This window comes from Leucoraja erinacea, chromosome 28 (assembly GCF_028641065.1).
Source record: "Leucoraja erinacea ecotype New England chromosome 28, Leri_hhj_1, whole genome shotgun sequence".
Lineage (NCBI taxonomy): Eukaryota > Metazoa > Chordata > Chondrichthyes > Rajiformes > Rajidae > Leucoraja > Leucoraja erinaceus.
In genome coordinates this window covers 13,614,878-13,640,385 of record NC_073404.1, presented here as the reverse complement: position 1 = coordinate 13,640,385, position 25,508 = coordinate 13,614,878, and the positions used below count along the sequence as shown (strand labels likewise).

Sequence of the window (25,508 nt, the reverse complement as noted above, 5' to 3'; positions counted from 1 at the left end):
ATTTTAGAGTCTGTTTTATTTGTTTCCATGTTCTTATTGTGTTATGTATAATTGGATTTTTATTATAATTTTTATTATTCAAATTTGTTGGTGAGAGAATGGTCGCTCCTATATTCCTCTCACCTTTTCTAAGATTTTTTACCCATTCCAAACTTACCACCATCTGGGTGCCAGCTGGAGGAATATGTCATATTTTTATGTTTCTAACGAGGATATGTGAATCTTCTACATAGATGCCTGAGGTAACCGCACTGCAGCATGGTCAGGGAATCCCAACTACCATCTCTTTCCTTGACACTTATGTTGCCAACACCAATTCTGTATTCAGTAAATAGAACATAGAACAGTTCACGACAGGTACAGGCCCTTCGGCCCACAATGTCCGTGCTGCACATGATGCCAAGATAAACAAATCTTCTCTGCTTGTGCATGATCCATATCCTTCTATTCCCTGCATATCTACATCCCTATCTAAAAGCTTCTTAAACAACACTATTGCATCGGCTTCCACCGCCCCTGGCAGCGCCTGGCTATTCAACAGTTGAGCACTTTACAGGCCTCGCTCGAACTCCTTGGGTGAAAGTATTAAGAGTTTGGTGTTTTCTCCCTCCAACAACATGGTTTCCAGGTTAGCTGTCTGATCAGGCTTACTTGATGAGGACAGGCAGTCAGAGCACCAATGCAGCTCTGAATCATACTGGAACTTCAATAAAACTGCAAGAGAACATGTTTTCTTAGTTTTGCCCCAATCCTCTCTGGTTCTTACTTTTTCCTTTTCTTGCACTAGCATGATATGTATTTTCCTTTTCAAATTTTGGGGGAGTCATTTTACAGAGTAAAGGATATCAGTCATGTAGAGCCAACTGGAGCTCAAATGCAGTATTGTATTTAAGCCACAGAAGCTGGATGTGTAACACGGACTGCTCAATCTCCAAACACTTGGCATTGGATCCCAAGTGGAAAGTATTTACAAAAACTGACTCCTGCATGACCTGCTGAGAGTCCACAGTTATGTCGCACACTGCAGTACAGTATAATCTGTAGAAGAAAAAAACAAAAACAAAAAACCGCGCAGGGTTATCGGATGCAGAGAATAACTGCCTTCGGACTTCCATTGTTTTTCAATCAAAGGATGACTGACCCTCGACCTGAGGCAAAGATAGAATGGAAACGCTGGAGTTTCTGAGAAAACAAAATACGTCAATCACCATTCACACAGGTCTATTAACTCTTTGGGGGCTGCATCGCGGGTCTATCTCCATAAAGATGTAACGGAATAAAACAGCCCAGAAATAAAGTATATTGATAGACTCTCTATATTTCCCCAATATTGATTCACAGACCATGTCCAATCTTCTCAAAGATAACACTGCTTCACCACAGTAATGAATAATAAACATCTTGTTGAGCAGAAGTCACTCCAAAAGCATCACTGATTTTGATAGGATAAACTGACGACAAAGAGACTTGAACAAATTTCTGTGGAGAAGTGGACAGGAGAACCCAAAACACAAAATGCTGGAGGAAACTCAGTGGGTCAGACAGCATCTGTGGAGGGAATGGGCAGACAACATTTTGATTCGGGACCCTTCCCGCAATTAACAATTCAATTGAATCTCCTTTCAGAAAAGCAGAGTATCAAGTATTGAAGATTTGCTTCAAAGATACCCATGTTCTAAGTAAGGCTATGTGCTGTATTGCAATCATGAATGGATTCTGATAATCTGGAACAAAGATTAGATAATAAAACCAGAAAAGGTTGGAGGCGCCCAGGGTGAGTCAGTACTAACTGCATGAGTCTGCACCTACGGAGGGAGAAAAAATGTTAACGTTTTAGGTCAATGACTTGCCCTGCTGAATAATTTCAGCATTTCATGTTTTTATTTCAGATTTGTAGCATCTGCAGTTTTATTTAGTTTTTGAAAGGTTGATGAGACTTTGTTGTAAGTCTCAAAAAAGATCTAGGCAGTTGTGACATCCTTGCTCTTACACTTCATGCCTCATGTAATAAAGGTTAACATTCCCATAGCCTTCCTAATCGTTTGCCGCATCTGAATGCCAATGCTCTGCATCTTGTGAACCTCCGTGCCAACATCTTTCTATCCAGCAATGTTTCCCAGAATTGAAATAAATGACTCACTATTCTTCCAAATGAGTAAATAGCTTCCCATCTCTCCACATCATACTCCTACCATGTTGCCCACTCACATTACTTGCTCATAACCCCTTTGCACACTTGGGTCCTTTCAGCTCTTTTTCCAAAGCGACTTTGTATCATCAACAAAGTTGGATATATTCTGCCTTTTTGGTTATGAACATTACGAATACCTGAAGGCCTGGGACTAACAATAACTACCACACATTTATTTATACCCTCTCCAGATGCGGCCTGACAAACCACCCCCCCCCCCCCCCCCCCCCCCCCCCACCCCACTACATCCAGCACTTGTGCTTTCCTCAAAATTCATGCATCTGCAGTTTGTTGTTGCCACATATTTCTTGTCTCAACACATTTATTCCCACTATTTTCTGTTTTGTCAACCCTCTTTCGATTATATTGTTTAACCTATAACCCTGAGAATCCTAATTTTCTGTGTGGCATATTATCAATTATCTTTTGAAAATCTAGATACATCATATCTACTGATTCCATCTAATGGAATAAACTCCAACAGTTATTTCCACAAAACATTTATTTGGTTGGTCAAACATAATTCCCCATCAAAAGCACGTTGACATTGCCTAATCATTTTATGACTATGGAAACACGCTGTTATCATGTCCTCAGTAACGGAGATTTAAGTGATTCTCCAACGTGTCAGACCACCCAGCCTGTGCACTGTTTTCCCTCTCTCTCCTTTCTTGGTGATACTGTTATATCTGTAACATTCCAATCACTTGCAGTTATGCAGAATCAAGGGAATCAAATCAAGAAAGATTATCACATAAACATCCACTGTACGGTGCGAAGATCCAGGGGATTGATGAGCTTTTAATAATTTATCCAGGATTATTTGAGGTTCTCAGTCATTAGATCTTTGGTTCATCTTTATCTTCGTTTTGGTTAATTTATTGTGTTTTGATTAACATATTAGATCCTTTAAGACAAAGATGAAGTGAAATTATTCCTGAGGGTCATGGAACTCTCTTTCTTCATCAACAAAACTCAAGTACCATAGATAGTGCAAAGAGAAAAATGCCAGAGTGTAGAATATGGTGCAACAACTAAGGGCATTTTAAGGGGATGAGTAGTCCGCTTCAGTGCCTAATATGTAGGAACATATATTTAATCCCTTTCATTCCATTTTTATTCCTGACCGTAATGTTTCCCATCTTTGCCATTAAGCCAGACAACACTGAAGTCTCTGTACTAAAAAAATCAAAGGACAAAACAATTTCCCTTGACTGTTTTTGACTGTCATGAGAATTTGCCAATGTAATCTCAGCAAATCTTAACCTATATTCACTCTCTCTAGCTCAGCCCCACTCGTGTGCATCAGAAACTCAGATGGCAGCCACGTCCCAAAATTCTGCCAATTTCATATCCATGTTAACCTAGCCAGTCCTGTGGGTAAGGCTTGATGTCTGTAGTTACAATGGTCAATGGTAGGATCTCGACTGTCAGGACAGAGCAGGGATCTGGAACCTAGCTACCCTCAAAAGTTGTGCTCCAGCTAAATGCTTATGGGCATGGAAGCAGATGGCACATTGCCTCCAGGAGTTCCACTGGACTGCAGAGGGGAGTCCTTCATCAGATTGATGACAATTCCAGAGGTGACCGGCGGGCCAGTAGAATTTCCCAGCTGAGCAACAGGTTCACCAGCTGCAGTGAAAATCCTCCAGTAACACCCAATGCACTTCACATCACAATGGCTAATGAACTGTTTCCTTTCAGTGCAAATATTTTACATGAAACTACACAAAAGTCAATCAAAGCAAATCAGTTTAGAAGCTTCTAGGAGACTTCCCAACTGACAAAAGCAGTCACACGATGAATTTTCCACATTTGCCATTTTTAGGGGAACGCAAGTTTCTAGTGAGTTCCTTTTGCACTTTCCTTTTGCGAGATAGAACATTAACCAGTCTGCCGAGAAGCTTATGGGAAATCCAGTCATGTGAGGAAGACTCCCATTGCTTCCTATGGGTTAGCTGTTCCATTAAAAAGGATTTCTGAGAATGGGAACAGACATCTGGGTGACAACTCACTGATGAAACACATTTGTTAGATTATTTCGGCACTACTCTACTGGCTATGAACTAGATGGAGTCACAATTTAAGTCTTAAAACAGCACAAGGGCCAATGTCACCACCTGAAGCCAAGTTGAACTTCAGATAGTCTTGCTAAATTCAACAATGCTAACTATTAAGAGTGCTGTAACTAACTTCAGTGCAAGTTCCTAATCGTTTTGGCAATAGCCTAGCAACCCTAAGGCAGAGTTTTCAAATCCCACCATGACATGCAGTAAAACTGAACCCAATAAATCTTTGGGTTGATACCAAAAATGATAATGGAAGTAGCTATTTGTTCCAAAATAACCCTAATGGGTTCAATGAATCTATACCCCACTCCTCCCCACTGAAAGAATTCATACCCGATTTGGCCCTCGTGAGACTTGACTCCTGTTATGCAACTGATTTTTAATGCCCTGAGGATAACTTGGGATGCCAATAAACATAGCCTTACCCACATTGCAAAAACTAGTAAAGAAATAGTGAGTACAGGACTTATAAATTGAGTTGGTTTCCACCATTTGGATTTTAATATTCCCCATAAAAGCAAGCATCTCAGATATATAAGTATTATTCTCCACTACCTGGTAATTCAGCTTAAGTACAAAATTACTCAGGTTCCTGTGAATGCCACCACGTCTTAATATATCCCACATTGAAAACTGCTTCCAATCAGCATTAAAGAATTTCATCCTAAAACAATGCATGTTGAACACATGTATTGGAAACTCTTTAACATGTTTGCAGTGAACACTAAGGTGGTAATTTAAATGCAGGGGACTCCAAATGACATCATAAACCAGTAGAGCTGCTTGCTGTGGTTTAGATATGTTATTCAAATCCACAGATTGAATTACTGCCTATTACTCTCTGCCAGCCAGTAACATTTCTGTGGATAACTGCTCTTAAATCGTCTGAAAACAAGAACAAGAATCACATAAAAATGACTATTTCAGCTGTAAAATTATTTAAGTGCTTTCTTAAAAAAAGATGTAGGCACTCCAAGAATTTAAATGCAATTTGTCTGCCACGTAATCATCAAAATAATGCCAAAGGCACACACATGTACATCTGTGCAAATCAGCGAGGTGCCTTAACAATGTGAAATTACAGTAAACTCCAATCTCATAAGTGGTACAAAAACACTGCTCAAACATTGAGAGTTAATGGGCTGTACCCTCAGGATGTAAAATTAAGGGGCTGTCCCACTGTGGCGACCTAATCCGCGAGTTAAGAAGAGTGCCTTCGACCTTCAAGCTCGAGGGCACTCGCTTGGTAAACCTCGAGCTGGATCGACCGACCGCACACACACAAACATATCGCAAAGGCGGGGGCCAGAGACAAGGGGAGAGAAGGGGAGAGAAGGGGAGGGGAAGAAGGGGGGAAGAAGGGGTGGAGACACTTTTAAGAAGTATAATAAAGCTTAGCGGACATTTTACCTACCGGTTGATTTTCCTTGGTCCTGAAAATTCCAATGAGCCAATCAAAATGCCCGGTCAGCGAAGGAGATTGCCTACGGCTGCCCCCGACTGCCTGTAACTAAATAGCGACCCCACTCCACTGCACTACGAGTCAAAAGGAACCATGCCGATCAAATTTTACTTGCGGAAAATTTTTCAACATGCTGAAAGATTTTCCGCGACCTAGCTGAGGCCAGGAGTATTCGGCAACTTCCCTCGAGCATGAAGGAGAGTTCCAGTGACCTCATAGGACCTCCTAGGATCTGTTGTCGACCATGCTGCAAGTTTGAGTCGAGGGCAAACTCATCTAAACTTGCAGATTAGGTCACCGCAGTGGAACAGCCCCTTTACTGCAACCAATGTGACAAAGTCATCGGAGGAAAACAACTATGTACTCAACTCAATTGGACTTTTTCCAGAGAACAGTTTATCTGAAAAGAAAAGTGATCCTTGCATATACAAAAAGTGTTAAAAATTATAGATCAGACCATGCGACAAACCTTTGCTCCTCAGAGCAATCATTCATTCAGGAGATCTTTATGAAGATCACAATGACCCAACCCAATGAACCCAAATCTCATCATGTTCCTAGTGACTGTAAACACATTGTTGCAATACCAAGGCACACATTGTAGCAATGGAATCTAACAAGAGCTGATAATTGCAACACTTTAAACAGACAACAGAATACTTTCTATCATCCATATATCCGTGAGAAAATCCAATTAGTGAGAGGTTTCCATTGTGTGTTGAACAGAAAGTTCCATTCCAGCCATAAAAAAAATCATAGAACATGGAACAGTACAGCACAGGAACAGGTCCTTTGACCCATCATGCCTGTGCCAAACATGATGCCAGATTATACTAATCTCCTCTGCCTGCATCATATATCTACATTTCGTTCACAAGCCTCTCAAATGCCACTATCAATCTGCCTCCACCATCACCAGCAAGTTCCAGCATCCACCACGCTGTATATGTATATACCCGTACATATCCTTTAAAATTTGTCTCTCTCTTTATACATATATATATCAGATCTTCCCATGCCCTCCGATGTTTCAAACTCTCCTCGTAGCAAATACCCTCTAGTCCAAGCAGAATTATAGCTCTTAGCTATTACATTCTAATGAAAGAAGTATAGACAGTACAATCTAACCAACTTGCTTTCATGCAGCATTTTTACATACAGAAGAACAGAAGAAAATAGCAGGAATGGACTACTCTGTCCCTCAAGCTTGCTCCACTATGCAATACAGTATGATCAAGGTCGATCTGTCACAGGCCTCAATTCTTCTGCACCGTTAGCATGGCAAAATGTCCCAACACATTTTACAGACACTTTTTCAAGTAAAATATAAACTGTACAAACCTATTTTATATAAGATGGGGAATTAAGGCTTATTGACAGAGTGGCTCTTTGGCAAATGGTTGGAACAAAGGCCAAAGATTAAAATACAGAAGGTGTGAGACGAAATGATTGAAGAGTTGTCAACTGTGAAGGCAGAGAAGAGGGGGGAATGAAGTAGTAGGTGCGAGTCCAGATGAGACACTGGGAGGGGAAGTGGACAGGGAAGGGTGTGGCGGAGAAAGGCGAGGGGGGGGGGGTGGGGGGGGGGGGGGGTGTTGTGGAGGGTTACATAAAATAAGAGAATTCAGTGTTCCTACTGTTGGGTTGTATGATACCCAAGCGGAATACAAGGTGCTGTTTGTCCAGTTTGCACGTGGCTCACTCTGACAATGGAAAAGTTTAAGAAAGAACTGCAGATGTTGGAAAAATCGAAGGCAGACAAAAATGCTGGAGAAACTCAGCGAGTGAGGCAGCATCTATGGATCGAAGGAATAGGTGACGTTTCAGGTCGAGAACCTTCTTCAGACTGATGTAGGGGCGTGGGGGCTGGAAGAAGAAAGGAAGAGGCGGAGACAGTGAGCTGTGGGAGAGCTGGGAAGGGGAGGGGAAGGAGGGAGAAAGCAAGGACTACCTGAAATTGGAGAAGTCAATGTTCATACCGCTATGGTGTAAACTACCCAAGCAAAATGAGGTGCTGTTCCTCTAATTTGCGGTGGGACTCACTCTGGCCATGGAGGAGGCTCAGGACAGAAAGGTCGGATTCGGAATGGGAGGGGGAGTTGAAGTGCTGAGCCACCGGGAGATCAGGTTGGTTAATGCGAACTGAGCAGAGGTGTTGGGCGAAGCGATCGCCAAGCCTGCGCTTGTGGTCTCACCAATGTAGAGCAGTTGACTCCTATAGCAGAGGATGCTATAACTGCCTGGAAATACCGCACCTCACCTCCAACCTCACCTATTGCATCCGCTGCTGTCGGTGTCAACTCCTATTCCGAATCCGACCTTTCTGTCCTAGGCCTCCTCCATGGCCAGAGTGAGTCCCACCGCAAATTGAAGGAGCAGCGCACCTCATATTTCGTTTGGGTAGTTTACACCCCAGCGGTATGAACATTGACTTCTCCAATTTTAGTTAGTCCTTGCTTTCTCCCTCCTTCCCCTCCCCTACCCAGCTCTCCCACAGCCCACAGTCTCTGCCTCTTCCTTTCTTCTTCCGTCCCCCCCCCCCCCCCCCCCCCCACCCCCACCTCAGTCTGAAGAAGGGTCTCGACCTGAAACGTCACCTATTCCTTCGCTTCATAGATGCTAACAATGGAGAAGGCTCAGTACAGAAATGTCGGTACGGACATGGGAAGAGGAGTTTAAATGTTTAAACTGGGAGATCCAATAAACCTTGACAAACTGAACACAAGTGTTCGAGAAGGTGCATGTGTCTCACCTGGAGGGACTGCTGGGGTTCCTAGTTGAGGTGGTGTAGGGAGGTTTTACAACTATTGTGGTTGCAAGGAGTAGCGGAGAAAACGGCCTCTGCAGAAGGTGGAAAGGGGTGGAGATGATAAGAAGTGACTAGTGGTGGGATCACGTTGGGGGTGACAGAAATGTCGGAGGTTGGTGTATTGGATACGGAGCCTGATTGGGTGAAAGGTTAGGATCAGGAACTCTATTCTTGTTCCCTCTGGGGGGAGTAGATACTGTTATTGTGGGTAGACAACATATAGTAAGGGAGACCACTTCTCAAAGTACTTTTATATTCAAGAATTTTTAGGCAGGAAACATTGCAGCATTGGGACCAACAAAGTCAGGACTGGATGAAATGAGGAAACAGGATCCGAGGCGGAACAGACTATGGGTAACAGCGCTGGTTAGATAAGGCTTTTACAAGTGTATCGGATTAATTGATGTTGACAAGGCAAGGATGAGGGTAACGACACAGGAAGGGGGCAGTGTGGTAGTAGACAGTTTATGTTGAATTTGGGATCAAGATTACCCAGGAGTAAAATAGTCCACAGTCTGCTTCACCTGAGACAGTGGGCAAGAAGAGAGATGGAATTCATAACCTGTATTTCAAATAATCTCAGCAGGAATATTCTGAAAGGAGGATTTATTTTCAAACAGGACTCCACTGGAAAAGAAAACAAAACCATAGATCAAAATCTGAAATGTGTGTAGAAATACTCAGCGGGTCAGGCGACATCTGTGGATGGAGAAAGGTTCAATAGTCTTTTGTCAGAATGAGGAAAAGTTAGGAACTCATGGTTAAGGTTGTAGAGAAGGTGAACAGATAGAGAGAATAAAGGAACGTCTCTGCATGGGGGCGACCAAGAAGATTATGGTGTTGGTGCTGGCTTGGAGAGACTGGGAAAGTCTTGTTCAATTGTTGGTAATCACTAATTGAAACAGTAGAAATGTTAACACATTGGAAGTAATAACCCATATCATGCTTTGGGTTGATGCTTTTGAATATTTCAACAATAGAGATCCTTAAATTGGAGAACAAACCTGTAGAGCAGAATGGGCGGGTGCGGGTAAGAGAAAAGCAAAATATTATGGATGCTGCAAATCTGAACAAACAGAACCACAATGAAAATATTCAGCGGGGAGAGGGGAGGGGAGGGGGGGGGGGGGGGGGGGGGGGGGGGGGGGGAGAGCAGTGTCACAATTTAAAGTTGATGACCTTTAATTTCCATCTGAACAGAGAAAAGTTGGAATTCCAATGCAGATACAGAGAAGAGGAAGAGATGGAGAGAGAAAAAAGGAATATCTATGATAGAGAGGACAAGAGAAAGTCATGACACATAACTGTGGGGATAGCAGAAGAAGTGTGAGGACACAGTGGCAGCAGTGTGAGCTTCCAGTGAACCTCCCAGCTGTGCTTGTAGTGCGTAGAGTATTTGTGATGTTTGCCAAGATGAAGAAATGGGGAAGGAGGGTTTACAGTTTTAAGATGAAGATGGCAGTTTAGTCTACCAAAGACCTCTCTTTTTATGTATTGGTTTACAAAAAAAAGACACTAAGTGCTAGAGTAACTCAGCAGGTCAGGCAGCATCTGAAAAGCATGGATAGATATCGTTTCAGATCAGGACCCTTCTCTAAAGAAGGGTGTCTACCCAAAACATCGCCTATCCGTGACTTTTCTTTCTATGTTGAATTGGTACATTGCTGCCAGGTTCACACCAGGAATCAAGACAATGCAGATGTGAGTGTGTACTCAGGTTGTAGGCAATGCAACATCAGCTGACAGCTCAGACTACACTCACCCCTTTCCTTTCAGTATGCCCCATTATTCAGAGACGTTATTCAGTCTCTTCTGGTCATCAACGTACCACAGACCTTCCCTCAACCTCTCCATCTCTCACCTTCTGTACATCTTAAAAAACCTTCATTTTTAGAATTTATAAAGTAAAACGCAAGTGTTTGAGTAACTCAGCAGGCCGGGCTGCATCACTGGAGGACGTGGATAGGTGACATTTTGAGTAAGGACCCTTCTTCAGATTGCTGGAGACTGAAGAAGGGTCCCGAACTGAAATGTCACCTATCCATGTCCTTCAGAGATACTGAGCTGTTGAGTCACTCCAGCACTTGTGTTTTACGCAAGATTCCAGCATCTGCAGTTCCTTGTTTATCCAGAACTTGTATACGGAAAATTATGCAGAGTGATGTGTAAAGAAGTGGGACTAGTTCAACAACTACTAAAATGGCAGTGATCCGAATGGACTCTACTCTCCCCAGTAGATTTAGAATATGGAATCACATTGGATCCGGATTATAGTGCCAACCCTATGCTCTCTCAGCCTTGTCCTTCTTCTCGATTGCTTAATTGGAGTTTGAAGTCTTTGTGTGAAATGTAGAAATACATGTTGACAGTGTGGCACAATGCACCACCTAGCAACTCACTAAAGGCAGGAGGTTAGTAACAATCACAAAGCTTTAGCAGCACATAAACAACAGAGCAAATCACATTAACAAGGGTGCCGTTTTACGCACTAATTGGTACATAGGATAAATAAATACTGGTGATTTAATTCTGACGTAGATGAAAAAGATATACGATTGGTATAGACCTGCATAAACACTTACCTTTAGCCGCTTCCTTTAACTGTTCGATGCACCGTTCCACTAGCAAACCAAACATGGCCAGTCCCAGTGCCGTGGCATGCTCCTGAGTCACTGATCGGCAGTTCTCCGAACCAGAATCTAATATATCACAGGACACAGAAAGAAGCAGCATGATATGCTTGTGTTCATAAAGACTGAAAAGGCTCAACACGGCTTCAGCTCTTTCCTCAAATACTTGTAAAACTTTCACCTTCACCGCTGCGGTTTATTTATTAAATATTTTTTCTTACAATTATCTGACCACAACGCGAGACATGTTAGCACAGATTTCTTCACCAACAAACTGCAAGTTGCATAATATTCAGGGGACGAGGCACCATAAACAAACACTGGGTGGATGCCAAAACATTCAGAAAACATGACTGAACTATTTCTAGATCTGATGAAATGTTGTACCTGAAATGTTAACCTGATTTTTTAAATGCTCAATAACCAGGAGCACATTCCCAGTCATTTCTGGTTAACTTGGGAATTAAGAATTTAGGGAAAATAATAAGCAGATCAGAACAGATTTTCTAGATATGTTATTAGAAAACTGGGACTCGACTGGATACAGGTAGGAATCCAGGAGGAATCCCCAAGCACAAAAACTAGGAAACAAAACAATTGCATCAGTGTGAATGCGCGCAAGCCATGGTCTCTACATTCCCCAGAGAGAGAGCAGCAAATTCTCAGTAAGAGACAAGAGCGCATAAGGATTTTAAGAACCTGAAGTAATAAGCAATAACTCTCCATCTCAGGACCACTGGCCTAGAGAACATGCACACAGGTCATGTAGGCCCAGTAATGAGCAAATTATCTGACAAACTATCAACCCATCTATTCCATTAATGGAAGAGCCTGTGGTCTCATTAGTCACCTACAATACCAGAGTGGAAATTTGTATCACTCACTTTCGAGGGACTCCTGAAAAGAGTTAATGGTGTAAGACACTCTGAGCTGCGATTTTTGGGATAATCCAGCTGAGATCTTAAAGGACACCAGATATTTCTGTTGATTTTCCCAACTGGACCCTCCTGATGCCTCACAGACACCCCCTTCAGCTACTGCTCCACTCTTGTTTCAACTTTACTGACTTCCTCTTCTCAGGTTGTACCTTCACCTTTCACCTCACAAAATCACTACTTAATTCCACCAGATACCCACCCAATCTCCATCTCCTTTACAAATAACCAAATGGCCAATTCTCACCCCATAACTTTATGAATTAACTTCTTGTGTCTCCATGTTCCCACACCTATAACAACCTCTTCCCTCCCCTCACCTACAGCGTGAACACCTCCCCACGCCTTCACCTATAATATCCCAACCCCAGGTACAACAACCTGTGTCCTCTCTATACCACCACTTACAACCTGCATCCACCCCCAGTTCATTTATAAACTGTTATTTATTCCTCAAAGCCCCACTCCTATAATAACGTACCCACCCTCCCACACCAATAACGCACACTCCTCCTTATAACTACCAACCTCCTCCTCTTCCCTTTCTCCTTTGCGGATAACATCTTGTGTCTCCCACATTGCTCCCCCCCCCCCCCCCCGCACTTGCAACAACGCATTACTCTCCAACCACTATCTCTACAACAACATTGCTGCCCCCCCCCTCCCCCACCACGTTTCTGTCATACCTCCCCATTAAAATGTTCCCCAAATTTCCAGGATGTTCTATACACACTTCTGATAAGCGAGGTTGGTGCCTCACCATGTACATCTTCCCTTACAATGCAGGAACGCTAAGTGTCCATTTACACCTCATCACCCCAGCCCATTCTTCCCAGTTACTTTATTGGAAGTACCAAACGTCCAAGGGTCCAGGAGAAATAAGGAACTAATGGAAATTAGTACGTTTAAATAAAAGTCAGAGAGATGTTGATGAGAGTAAAAGCTTAGAAACTCCAAGTACCTGATGATCTACATCTTCGAGTTTTGTAATAAGTTGAATAAAGATAAAGATATGGAGATTGATAAGGGGGGAAACTAGTGGATGTGGTGTACTCGTACTTTCAGGCTTTTGATAAATTGGTCAATAAGGTTTGGACACTTGGAGTTAAGGCAATGCACTGACACGGATTGAGAATTGGTTACTGGACAGTGTACAGTGTGGGAATGCAGATCTTTGAGAGGTTGGAAGGCTAGGACTAAAAGGACACACAGGAGTCAGTGCTTGGGCCGCAGTTATTCACAAACAAACTTAAGAGGTTGAGAGGACCTATGACATATTTCCAAATTTGCTAATGATAGTTATAAAGAGGCTTCAAGTAGAGCGGGTGGGCAAGGATATGGCAGATTGAATGTAACGTTGAAAACTGTGAAGATATCTACTTTGGTGCACAAAACAGAACACCGATGCTTAAAGCAACTTACTTGTATTTGTACACAAGGTGCTGAAAGCCAGTGTGCAAGTGGAGCAGGTGATTAAGGTAACAAATTATTTGGCCTTTAGAAAGAGAGGATTTGAGAACAGGAGTTAGGATATCTCACTGAAATTATAAACACTGCACTCGGAGAATGTGTCAGTTTTCATCTCTTTAATTAATACATGCCATTAATACTTAATACTTGAGAAAGAAAAGTGAAGCTGAACTGGATTGGTTCTAGGAGAATACTGTAGAATGAGTAGATTAGGCATGTATTCAGTAGTTTGGCAGAATGAGAAAATTGCTAAATTCAAACAGGCTCAACAGGTTAGATGAAAGGAAGACATTTCACACACAGGAACGCTGGGAAAGAAAGGACGCAAACTGCTGGAGTAACTCAGTGGGTCAGACAGCATCCCTGGAGAAATTACTCTCGCTAAGTTACTCCAGCACTTTAGTGTCTTTTTATTTTCAAAACTGACATCAGGAGTTCCTTATTTCTACAAGAAATCAGGAGCAAGCTAACAAGCCCCTACCCCACCATTTAATATGATCCAGAGGGATCTATGCTCTATGCTGTCCTCCTCTTCTGTGCCTGTTCTCCACATGGCTCTTTTCCACAGAATATATCAAACATATATCCACCTCCACTTTGAAAACTTCCAATGTTCCTTCGGAGGTAGAGAATTCACTATCCTCTGTGAGAAGAAATTTCTAAGCACGCAGTTTTAAATGACTGGCTTCTTATCTTGAAACTGCATCATTTTGTTTGAGGATTTCCCACTGGTGAAAACATCCCAACGCCATCCCTACCAAGCCCTTCTCTGAGGAGTCCAAATCACACATCGTAATCTCACAATAAGGGATAGGCTGAGATGAGCAGAGATTTCTTCACTCAGAGGGTTGTGACACTTTAGAATAATTTACACAAGGGCTACAGACAAGAATAGATTTTTGGATAAGAAGGGAATATTGGGATAATGTTAAGAAATGGTAGTAAGCTAGAACAACCATTAACTTGGTGAAGAACAGGGTGTGCTCAAAGGGCCAAGTGTCCTCCTCCTATTCCTAATTCTTATGACTGCCTTTTAACATGGTCATGGCCAACGTATGATGCAAATATGTGTCTCACAAAAATCAGATTTAACAGTTAACCTTCTACCAGTGCCATTTTCAGAGAGTATTTCAAATTATACGACTCTCTGTCTTTAGTGATGTGCCCAGACTTTGATTCGATTCTGAACAGGAACTGCCTTCAACTCAAGATGTATTTGCCTCCTGCCTACATTTTTAACACCAAGTCTCTCAGAGTGAACTTGACACAGTGCCGTTTGACACTGATGCGGATTTGGGTAAGTTTGGCTGACAAGCAGCCAATGTCATTTACCGTGGGCAACTGTAATAAGACCGGGAAAGGGTAAAAGAAAATACAAATACAGGAAGAGCAGTCGAGCACAGGTGAGAGGTTACAGAGTACCGGGGGACAGATTATTGAAACCAGCTGCACATTGTGTATCAAGAGTAGCAAATGCTTACGATTATAGCATACATTGCTACAGGGAGAAAATAATACTTGGAGTTATTATTTTAGAACAATCTATTGAGTGGAGAGTACACTTTTTTCCTCCTGCACCATTATGGGACCCCAGTTTCACAGTGGGACTTTGGGGGAAACCATCTAGATTGGTAACAAAGTAAGGCACCTTAGTCACAAAAAATAAATCAGAACCCTCCTAAACATTCAGAAAAATTACAAGCAAAATCTGGATATACAAAGAGTAAAACAATGTTTCAATAAACCTAAAACTATTAAGATTGAGGTCTGCTAATGTAGAAGTCAAGCACAGTGAGGAGCAGAGACCCAGCTCCCTTGGTTATATACTTGTAATCCAGCAAGCAGAGAATTTACATGAATGCCTGGTCTTTACTACCTTTCAGGAAAACAGGAACAAACATGATTGCACCTAACCTACCCCTGCAGCACGATTTGGAGGAGCTGCCTTTCCAATACCAAACAGACTCACAGCAGAACCCTGTAACAAATCCAAAAATGACCAGAACACCTCCTTCCACAAACAGACAATGTAACAGTCCTGTCTGTGCATAATAGGCAGAGACATCTGATAAACGAGTAAAGGGCCTGTCTCACTTGGCCGTCATTTATGCGACAGGCCGGTAGTGACTGACGCGCGATGGTCCCGCGTCATCATGCGTCCGCACAGCCGTCTGGAGCGTGTGACGTCATTTGAAGATAAACACAAAATGCTGAAGTAACTCAGCAGGACCAGCAGCATCTCTGGAGAGAAGGAACGGATGATTTCGGGTCTCGACCCGAAACGTCACCCGTTGCTTCTCTCAAGAGATGCTGCCGGTCCTGCTGAGTTACTCCAGCATTTTGTGTCTATCTCCAATCGTCTTGGCCCCGCTCTGAGGGTAGGAGTGGAGACGGACACGGATCCCCAATGGCCGTGAGCCCCAGGCCGAGCTCGGCGATTGTTTGCCTGCTTCTGCTGCTGTTGGAGGTGAGACTTTGCGCCGTGCCAGGGTCTTGGGCCTGTCCCACTTTAGCCGTCAGTTACGCGACAGGCCGGTGGCGCGCAAAGATTTTGTGCAGGACGAATGCCACACTCCTCCACGCCACTCCATACTCCCCCACACCACTCCATGCGCCCGCCCACGCACTACCCACACGCTAGCAGGTTGCGTAAATGGCGCGCGAATGACGGCCAAGTGGGACAGGCCCTTAACAAAGCAAGTGTGAAACTAAGAGAACTCGGTCTCTGCTCCTCACTGTCCAACTGGATCCCTGAGTTCCTCATTAGCAGACCTCAATCAATTTGAATCTGCAACAACACTTCTCCTTGTTGATCATCAGCAGAGGGGCACCTTGAACTGCACTCAGAGCCCTGCTCTGCTCAATACCCATAACCACCTAGCCATAGATAGCCAATGTACCTCCAGAACCACACCCACCAAGTTGGAGAGTGGCTGAAGTAGCTATGTGCAGGATGCTTGGCAGATGGAGCAAATGTGCTGATATCATGCTCTGACAGTGCACAGGAGTTTGTTTGCTTCAAGATAGTGCTCCAAATTATTTTCTAACATCATAATTTCATAAGTTATAGGAGCAGAATTAGCCATTCGGCCCATCGAGTCTACTCCGCCATTCAATCATGGCTGTTCTAATTTTCCCTCTCAACCCCATTCTCCTGCCATCTCCCCATAACATTTGACACACTTCCTTATCTTCCAAATTACTCTTCCAATTTTAATACGCGGTCCAAAGATTAAAGTTCCTAAAACTGCAATAGTACCTTTCCTTTACGCTCATATTTCCAGAATGATTATTAAAGAACTGCTCCAACCAGTATATATTAGTCATAGAGTGATACAGTGTGGAAACAGGCCCTTCGGCCCAACTTGCGCACACCGGCCAACATGTCCCAGCTACACTAGTCCCACCTGCCTGTGCTTGGTCCATATCCCTCCAAATTTGTCCTATCCATGTACCTGTCCAATTGTCTCTTAAACGTTGGGATAGTCCCAGCCTCAACTACCTCCTCTGGCAGCTCATTCCATACACCTACCACCCTTTGTGTAAAAAAGCTACCCCTCAGATTCCTATTAAATCTTTCCTCCTTCACCTTGAACCTATGTCCACTGGTTCTCGATTCCCTTAGTCTGGGCAAGAGGTTCCTCGATTCCCCTAGTCTGGGCAAGATATTCCTCGATTCCCCTAGTCTGGGCTATAAATACAGAGGAGAAATACTCTTTGAGGACCTTTCCCATCTCCTGTAGCTCCACACAGACGTGACCGCTTTGATTCCTGAGAGGTCCCACTCTCTCTCTCTCTCTAGTTACCTTTTTCCCCCCTTATGTATTTATAACATCTTTTGGGATTGGCCTTAATGCTACCCGCCAGAGCTATCTCCTGGCCCTTCTGATTTCCTTGTTCTCCTCCTTTTAAGCACAAGGTCAGTGTTCACGTTGTCCTCATTTTTTCCTAAATTATCGGGCAAACGAACTTGAAATACCAGGGGAGGTTCCAATGGGAAATGGAGTGACTGGAGCAAATGGAGAAGAGGGGCAAGGGGGAGTGGAGGACGAGGGGGGTAGAAAGAGAGGAAGAAATTGCAAATTGTTTAGTCTACAGGAAGCAGTATGAACACTGCAATCGAATTGATAGTGAGAGGCAGTGGGCTTCTCACAAACTATCTTGTGGAAAACCATTTCCTGAGATGGGCAGACAGTAGTTCAGGAAGGAGATAAATCACTTAAATACAATGGGTCCTAAGAGCAAACATAAACAATGAAAATCCCAAGACTAAACAGGAACCCAGGCAACGTAAAATGACAGAGAAAGCCAGGTAGGGTTGGAATCCAAAGAGTGCCATGTGTTTTACCCTAAAACAGCCCAGTGTAGCTTGAACCTGGCTGTGTTCGCTGGGTGAAACCTTTATTTGATAAAGCAAGAGGCTGTTCCGATTGTGAACTCCTCAGCTAAGCAAAGGTGGAATTTGGTGGTGAGTGGAGAAATCAGTTCTAGGAAACAACAGAGGCCTGATGATATCCCAGCCAGGTGAAGAATGGCCAGACCTTCCAGTCCATGGAAATGAATGGAACCTCAGAATCTGGAAAGGTCAATCAAAGGTAGAGCGGTCAGATGCAAATACATAGAGAAAACAAAACAAGCAGCTTCACTGTGTTGGCAGCAAGCCAAAATTGATTCTTTGCATGTTTGGGAAATAAATCGAAAATCCTCAAGAGAAAGGAACATTAAAAAGTGGATAGAAGCAAATCTCCTCTGCACCTTCTCTGATGTATCTTTCCTGGAATGGTAATTCTGCAGCCTGACCAGTGTTACACAGTTAATTGAACAGTACAGCACAGGAACATGCCATTCGGCCCACAGTACCCGTGCCAAACGTGATCCCAAGTTAAACTAATCTCCTCGGTCTGCATGTAATCCATATCCCTCCATATCCATGTGTCTACCTAAAAGCCTCTTTAATGCCACTAATGTATCTTCCTCCACAGCCATCCATGGCAGCGCGTTTCAGGCATCCACTACTGACCTGGTGGCATTCTGGGTGCACTTACCTATGTCTGCACCCCCTCACTGAAGTACAGGCAGATTGCCTCAAGCTCACTCACAAGAGGATTTGGAAGACTGTAGGGATTAGGGTTTTATACTCCATTAATTTAGCCAAGATTAGAATACCAATCCCTGTGCTGAAAGGTCATTATGCTAATCCACTGCATTATCCAGTCCCCCAGGAGAAACATTCCAAAAACGTGTAGATATTTAAAGTACATAATTAAACGTAATATTAAAGGAATTGACGATTTCAAAGAAGGAAACAGAAAATCAATGTCACTCACTCGAGGTTTATTATAGATAGGAATTAAAATGTTAGTTTTGATCGGTGGATAAAATGAACATTTTGACTGGTGAAACAGTCTGGTAGCTTGTCGAGCCACTGCCTCACAGTGCCAGAAATCTGAGTTTGATCATGATTTTGGGTACTTTTTGTGAGGAGTTTGCTCATTCTCCCTGTGACCGTGTGAGTTTCTTCAGGAGCAGGTTTGTAGGTTCATTGTAACATTGCCCCGAGTGTGCAACGAGAGGTTGAGAAAATGGGATTGACATTGGAAGTAGTGTGAAAAGGTAATCAATTGTCAGTGTGGACTACATGGGCTGCAAGGCCTGTCTCCGTGCTGTAACCCAACACTAAGCTAAACTAAATCATCTACATTTGGAATCAGTAACATTTATATTTAGTCCCAATAGAAAGGTCTCAATGTGCAACAGGTATCTTCTACCAGTCTCATGGAGAGGTACTTCAGTTGGCGAATAGAAGTCAGGAAGTAGATGGCTCCTTTCAGGGTGGCACAATGGTATGACTACGAGAGTTGTTGCCTCACTGCCCAACATAGTTACAGTGGGGTCTACGTGGAGTTTTCACTGTGACCATGTATGTTTCCTTCCACATTCCAAATACGTAAGTTAAATTGTTAAAGTGGCCCTAGTGTGTAGGTGAAGTTAAAAATCTGGAGGGAGTTGACAGAAATATTTGGAGAATAAAGATGAGTGTTCGCTCACAGATTTGGCAGGCTATTAACCAAGACTCTATTAACAATGCCTACAAACCTGAAGCTCCAAGCCATTCAGGAAGAGGAGGATCCTAAATAATCCCCTGAATAATCAATGCTTAGTAGCATTGCCGTTACATTCCATGATATTTGAAGATACTTCAGGGACTGCAGCAAGAGATTGCTGCATGACAGAGTACACAGCAAGGCCAGAAACATTACTGTTTGGACATGTGAACATTCTTCACCCTTATACAAGAAAAGGGTCAGCAAACCTCTACACACGACATGGACACGGCATTTAAGGTTCCCTGAAAACGTTGTGAAAAGAACATGTTTCTTTAACCTTCAACACCATATGTAAAACAATCTTTAAACAACATGATTTGTATGAGGTTAGCAGACAAGTGGTCAAATGAAAGATGAATAAAGTTATTGTGTGTTCTCACAGACTAGACATCGCCTCTTTAGGAGTGAGACGTACAATTGGGAAAACATGAAACAAAATTCAGAAGGCTGACTGGAGGGTCAGGAAACAAAAGCGGAGAAGGCCAACACATGGCAGGATGTTGTGCCTTTCTAATTAGCTCTGTATCATTCACCAGTGTGTCTCCTCTCACAATAAACTAATAACACTATTCAATTGTTCTTCAATTGGCAGGTCCCACTTCCGCCAACAGGGCATTCTTCAACAACTGGCTCAAGAATAAAATTGAAAATCAGACATTCAGGCAGCAAAGGCTGGCAAAAATGATTTTTTGTAAAAGCTACCCCTCCCCAGAAAGCAGGCAGCAATTGTTAGGAATGTAATCCTGGCAAGCCACATGCACAATTTGACAGTTCATGCAGTTGTGCTTTCTCTTTTCTTTTCTCTGCCTGGCTTAGAACAACAATTATGTCCAGTTTAAGCTAATGCTGTGAGGAAAATGAATGTATGACTGAAATGTTCAGTCTGTGTTGTCTGCATAATGTTGTTGTTGTGTGGTCCTCTGTTTGATCAGAGGCTGCCAGAAGCACATTCAGTAGAAATCCAAACGTACCATTTATTCTTCAAGTGACCACAGTGGTCATGCCCTGCTCAACCGAGAGCAGTACGTTACAGAACTTGCCCGGGAACAAGCTATTTTAAACTTAGTCATGGGCAATGAGGGAGAATTAATAAAAGATGTTGTGGTTAAAGATCCCTCCGGGAGTAGTGATCACAACATGACAGAATTCCAGATACAGTTTGAGGATGAAAACCCTGGTGTCGATAACCAATGTCATCAACGTAGTAAAGTCAATTATAGTGGGAAGGTGGAGTTGCCAGGAATAGACTGGGTAAATAGGCCAATGATCGGTCAGTGGATGAGCTGTGGAGATATTAAAAAATGTACTTCATAACGCTCAGCAGAAATTTATCTCAATTAGAAAGAGGTCAAGGAAAATATTAAATCCTGGAGCATACAAACTAGCAAGGCCTTGTGGTAGACCAGAGGATTGGGGATTTTTACAAGAAACAGCAGTGAGAGACAAAATGTTAATGAGGGAGAAAATTGATTGTGATAAAACTAGCAATTAGCATCAAAATTAACAGCAAAGGCGTCTACACATACACAAAGGACAAAGAGAGCTAGGGTAAGTATGGGACTCTTAGGGAGTTATGGAACTGGGACTGGGAAATTGGATTACAAAAAACGTAGATAAGTTAAATCAGAACTTCATATGTCTTCATGATGGAGGATGTTGAGAAGACTCTATACTTAGTTTAGTTTAGTTTATTGTCACGTGTACCGAGGTCGTTTTGTTTTGTGCTAACCAGTCAGCGGAAAGACTATACATGATTACAATCAAGCCGTCCACAGTGTACATACACATGATAAAGGGAATCACGTTTAGTGCAAGATAAAGTCCAGTAAAGTTCGATTAAAGATACTCCGAGTTTCTCCAATGATGTGGATGGTAGCTCTCTTGTTGGTGATAGGATGGCTGAGTTGTCTGAAAGCAGTTGGTTAGAAACTATCCCTGAATCTGGAGGTGTGCGTTTTCACACTTCTGTACCTCTTGCCTGATGGGAGAGGGGAGAAGAGGGATGACTCGGGGGGGACACTCTTCCTTGATTGTTGATAGGATGGCTATCTCCGCTAATTCAATTTGCCTACATCAGGCATAACTCCCTCTACAGCTTTTCTTTCTTAGTGCCGGTCCAAATGCACAGTGGAGCATTGGTGGGGTTGCTGATTTACAGCGCCAGAGACCTGGTCTGATCCTGACCTAGCTGTCTGTACGAAGCTTGCACATTCTCCCTGTGCCACCCTAAGGTTGTAACCTTTGACAACCTTCCTCGCTATCTATGATTCCACCAATTTTCTTGTCATCTGCAAACTTACTGATCAGATTACCTACGCTTTCTTCCAAGTAATTTATGAATATGACAAACTACGGTCTCAGCACCCTAATCTATGGTACACCATGTTACAGTCAGAAAAACACCAAGACAATTGTGGATCTGACTTGAATGTTATTGGCTTCTCTTTTCAAAGGGGTTCCTAACCTGCTGAGTGGTCCAACTGTTCCTGCTTCTACTTTAAATTTCCAGCACCATTGGATTTTTAAATTTCTGAAACGGGTCTGTCTGCCAGTTGCCAAAAACATGAGACAAGTCAAGAAACAGTGGAAAGTATGATCTGAATTTGTGCTTAAACGCACAGAATCAAAATCTTCCACCCTCAGCAAAACAAAATTCCAGTAACAATCCCAAGGACTGATGGCAGAGCTTCAGGGAATTTCCATGGGTATTCTGCAACTTTCCTCAAACATCAAAAGGGAAAATTATCCCACTTGCTGGTTCCAATCCATATTGGCAAAAAAACAAACTACCCATTCAACTGGAAATCCTGACTCTAAATAATGAACATAAAATAGTCTAAATGTAAAAGGGAATCGATCCCTGAACATGATCCAGTCTGGTGAAATACTAGCCGGTGGCATCCTTGCCTCAGGGAAGGACCCACAGGAAAGGTACAGCGTTTGGATGCTTCCCCTACTGATGAAAGTTAATTCAGAATCTTACACCCCTATATGTAAACACCTAGCATCTGCTGTACAGAAAATGTCATTCATCCAACAAGTGTTTACCAGTGCAGAAACATAGAACAGCAGATGTTGGTTTATCAACAAAGCCACAAAGTGCTGGAGCAACTCAGTCGATCAGGCAGCATCTCTGATGAACATGGATTGGTGACGTTTCGGGTCGGGACCCTCCTCGGACTGAGGGGAGCGAAGAAAGCTGGGAGGGACAAGACCAAACATGGCAAGTGAAGGTGAATACAGGTGAAGGGGGTTTTGGATAGGCAGATGGTTGGACAAAAGCCAGGGATGGTATGAGATAAGGAGAGAAGAGTTGTGAATTGTGAAGATAATGTAGATAGAAGGGGTGGGGGAGAAATGTTACGAGTCCAGGTGGAACACAATGAGGAAGGGGAGAGAAGAAAGAAGATGGGAGAAGAGGGGAGAAAGGTGGGAGAAGTGGGGAGGGGGAGGGGGGGGGGGGGGGGGGGAGAGGGCATGGGAGGGGGCAGAGGGTGTGCAGAAAGGGGGGCAGAGTGGGAAGGAGAAAGAAGGGGCATAATGGGGAGAAAGGGGGAGCAGAGGGGCATAGGGGGGGAGAAAGGGAGGGGGTAAGGGAGGAGTAAGGGAGGGTTTGGGGGGCGGTGGGGAGGAGAAGGGAGAAAGGGGAAAAGGAAGGTAAAGGGGAGTAGGGTGGGGGTGAAGGCAGGTGGTGAAGGCAGAGGGTAAAGGGAGGAGAAGGGAGGGGGAGAAGGGGTCAGGGGGAGGGGGTAATGGTTTTTGGTAAGTTAGATGCTCTTAAGCTGGAAAGAGTGCAGAAAAGATTAACAAGAATGTTGTCAGGATTTGAGGGACTGAGTTATAGGGCGAGGTTGGACAGGCTAGAACTTTACTAATAGAGCGTAGGACACTAAGGAGTGATCTGAGGATCGTAGTCATACCATTGTGCCACCCTGAAAGGAACCATCTACTTCCTGACTTCTATTCGCCAACTGAAGTACCTCTCCATGAGACTGGTAGAAGATACCTGTTCCATATTGAGACCTTTCTATTGGGACTAAATATAAATGTTACTGATTCCAAATGTAGATGATTTAGTTTAGCTTAGTGTTGGGTTACAGCACGGAGACAGGCCTTGCAGCCCATGTAGTCAACACTGACAATTGATTACCTTTTCACACTACTTCCAATGTCAATCCCATTTTCTCAACCTATCGTTGCACACTCGGGGCAATGTTACAATGAAGGTATACTCGGGCATGTTTTAAAAACCTGTGCGGACCAACTGGCTGGAGTTGTTACGGACATTTTCAACCTCTCACTTCTAAGGTCTGAGGTTCCCACCTGCTTTAAAAGGGCATCAATAATACCGGTGCCCAAGAAGTGCAAGGTGACGTGCCTCAATGACTATCGACCAGTGGCACTAACGCCTGTGGTGATGAAGTGCTTTGAGAGGTTGATCATGGCGCATATCAACTCCTACCTCGACAAGAACCTGGACCCACTGCAGTTCGCTTACCGCCACAACAGATGCGATCTCACTGGCTCTCCACTCCGCTCTGGACCACTTGGACAACAAAAACTTATATGTCAGGCTGTTATTCATTGACTACAGCTAGGCATTTAATACCATCATCCCCTCCAAGCTGGTTACCAAGCTCTCAGATCTGGGTTTCTGCGCACCCCTCTGCAATTGGATCCTCGACTTCCTCATTCACAGACTACAGTCTGTCCGTATTGTTTGAAATGTGTCATCCTCGATAACAATTAGCACGGGAGCACCTCGAGGCTGCGTGCTCAGCCCCCTGCTGTACTCACTTTATACTCATGACTGCGCAGCCGGACATAGTGCGAACTCCATCATCAAGTTCACCGATGACCAGTGGCGTAGCAGGGGGGGTGGGGGGGTGGGGGGGCCAGAGGGGCGGTTGCCCCAGGCGCTAAATTTTTAGGGGCGCAAAAAAATAGTTGGATAAAACAAAATTATAAAATGGCAACAAAATTTGTTCTAAAGGCACGCTGCACCTCTTTGGCAGCCTTCCCCTGAATTATTGTAATAAAATGTAAACATTTTTGTCATTTTATAATTTTTTTTTAATCCAACTATTTTTTTGTGCCCCTAAAAATGTATCCAACAATTTTAACCAACCAGCGATCTCTGCGCCGAGGCCGCTGCCGCTGTCCCAGCCGCCGCTGGTCCACTGGGCCCGCGGTCGGGTCGAGTGGCCGCTGCCGCCGGAACGTGCCCCAGCTCCGAGTTCTGGTCGCCGCTGTCCCAGCTCCGAGGCCAGGTCGCCGCTGCCGCTGCTCCAGCTCCGATGCCGTGTGGCCGCTGCCGCTGCCCCCGCTCCGAGGCCAGGCCGCCGCTGCCGCCGCCCCAGCTCCTAGGCCAGGTTGCCACTGCCGCCGTCCCAGTCGCTGCCGCCGCCGTCCCAGCTCTGATGCCGGGCAGCCGCTGCCGCTGTCCCAGCTCCGAGGCCAGGGCCGCTGCCGCTGTCAAAGCCGCCGCTGCTGCTGCCCAGCTCCGAGTTCTGGTTGCCGCTGCCGCTGTCCCTGCCGCTGCCCCAGCTCCGAGGCCGCCAGCTCCGCCATTAGGCCTCGGCGCAGGTGGAGGCGGGGGATACGACAAAAGAAGTCGCATCCCCCGAAGGAAGAGACCAAAAACGTGTTCCCCCCCCACCCCCACCCCCCCACATGCACAACATAATAACCCAAAAATCAACTAAACAGGACAAAAGAACAACACAAAAAAAGAAAATAAAAACAGGCAGACTGCAGGCGAGCCGCAGCTGCGAAGGCAGTGCCGCCATCTTTTTGTTAGGTTGAGAAAATAAATACAAAACTTGGATTTATAAC

General features: G+C 44.0%; 1 protein-coding gene across 1 annotated transcript in view; it reads right to left on the bottom strand.

The window, feature by feature from the left end:
• Positions 1-25,508, bottom strand: part of smg6 (SMG6 nonsense mediated mRNA decay factor) — a 299,932-nt gene that overhangs the window by 152,640 nt on the left and 121,784 nt on the right. Inside the window, exon 11 of the mRNA XM_055657778.1 lies at positions 11,114-11,230. Within this exon, the coding sequence (XP_055513753.1) occupies positions 11,114-11,230 (117 nt within the window). The remainder of the gene's footprint in view (positions 1-11,113; positions 11,231-25,508) is intronic.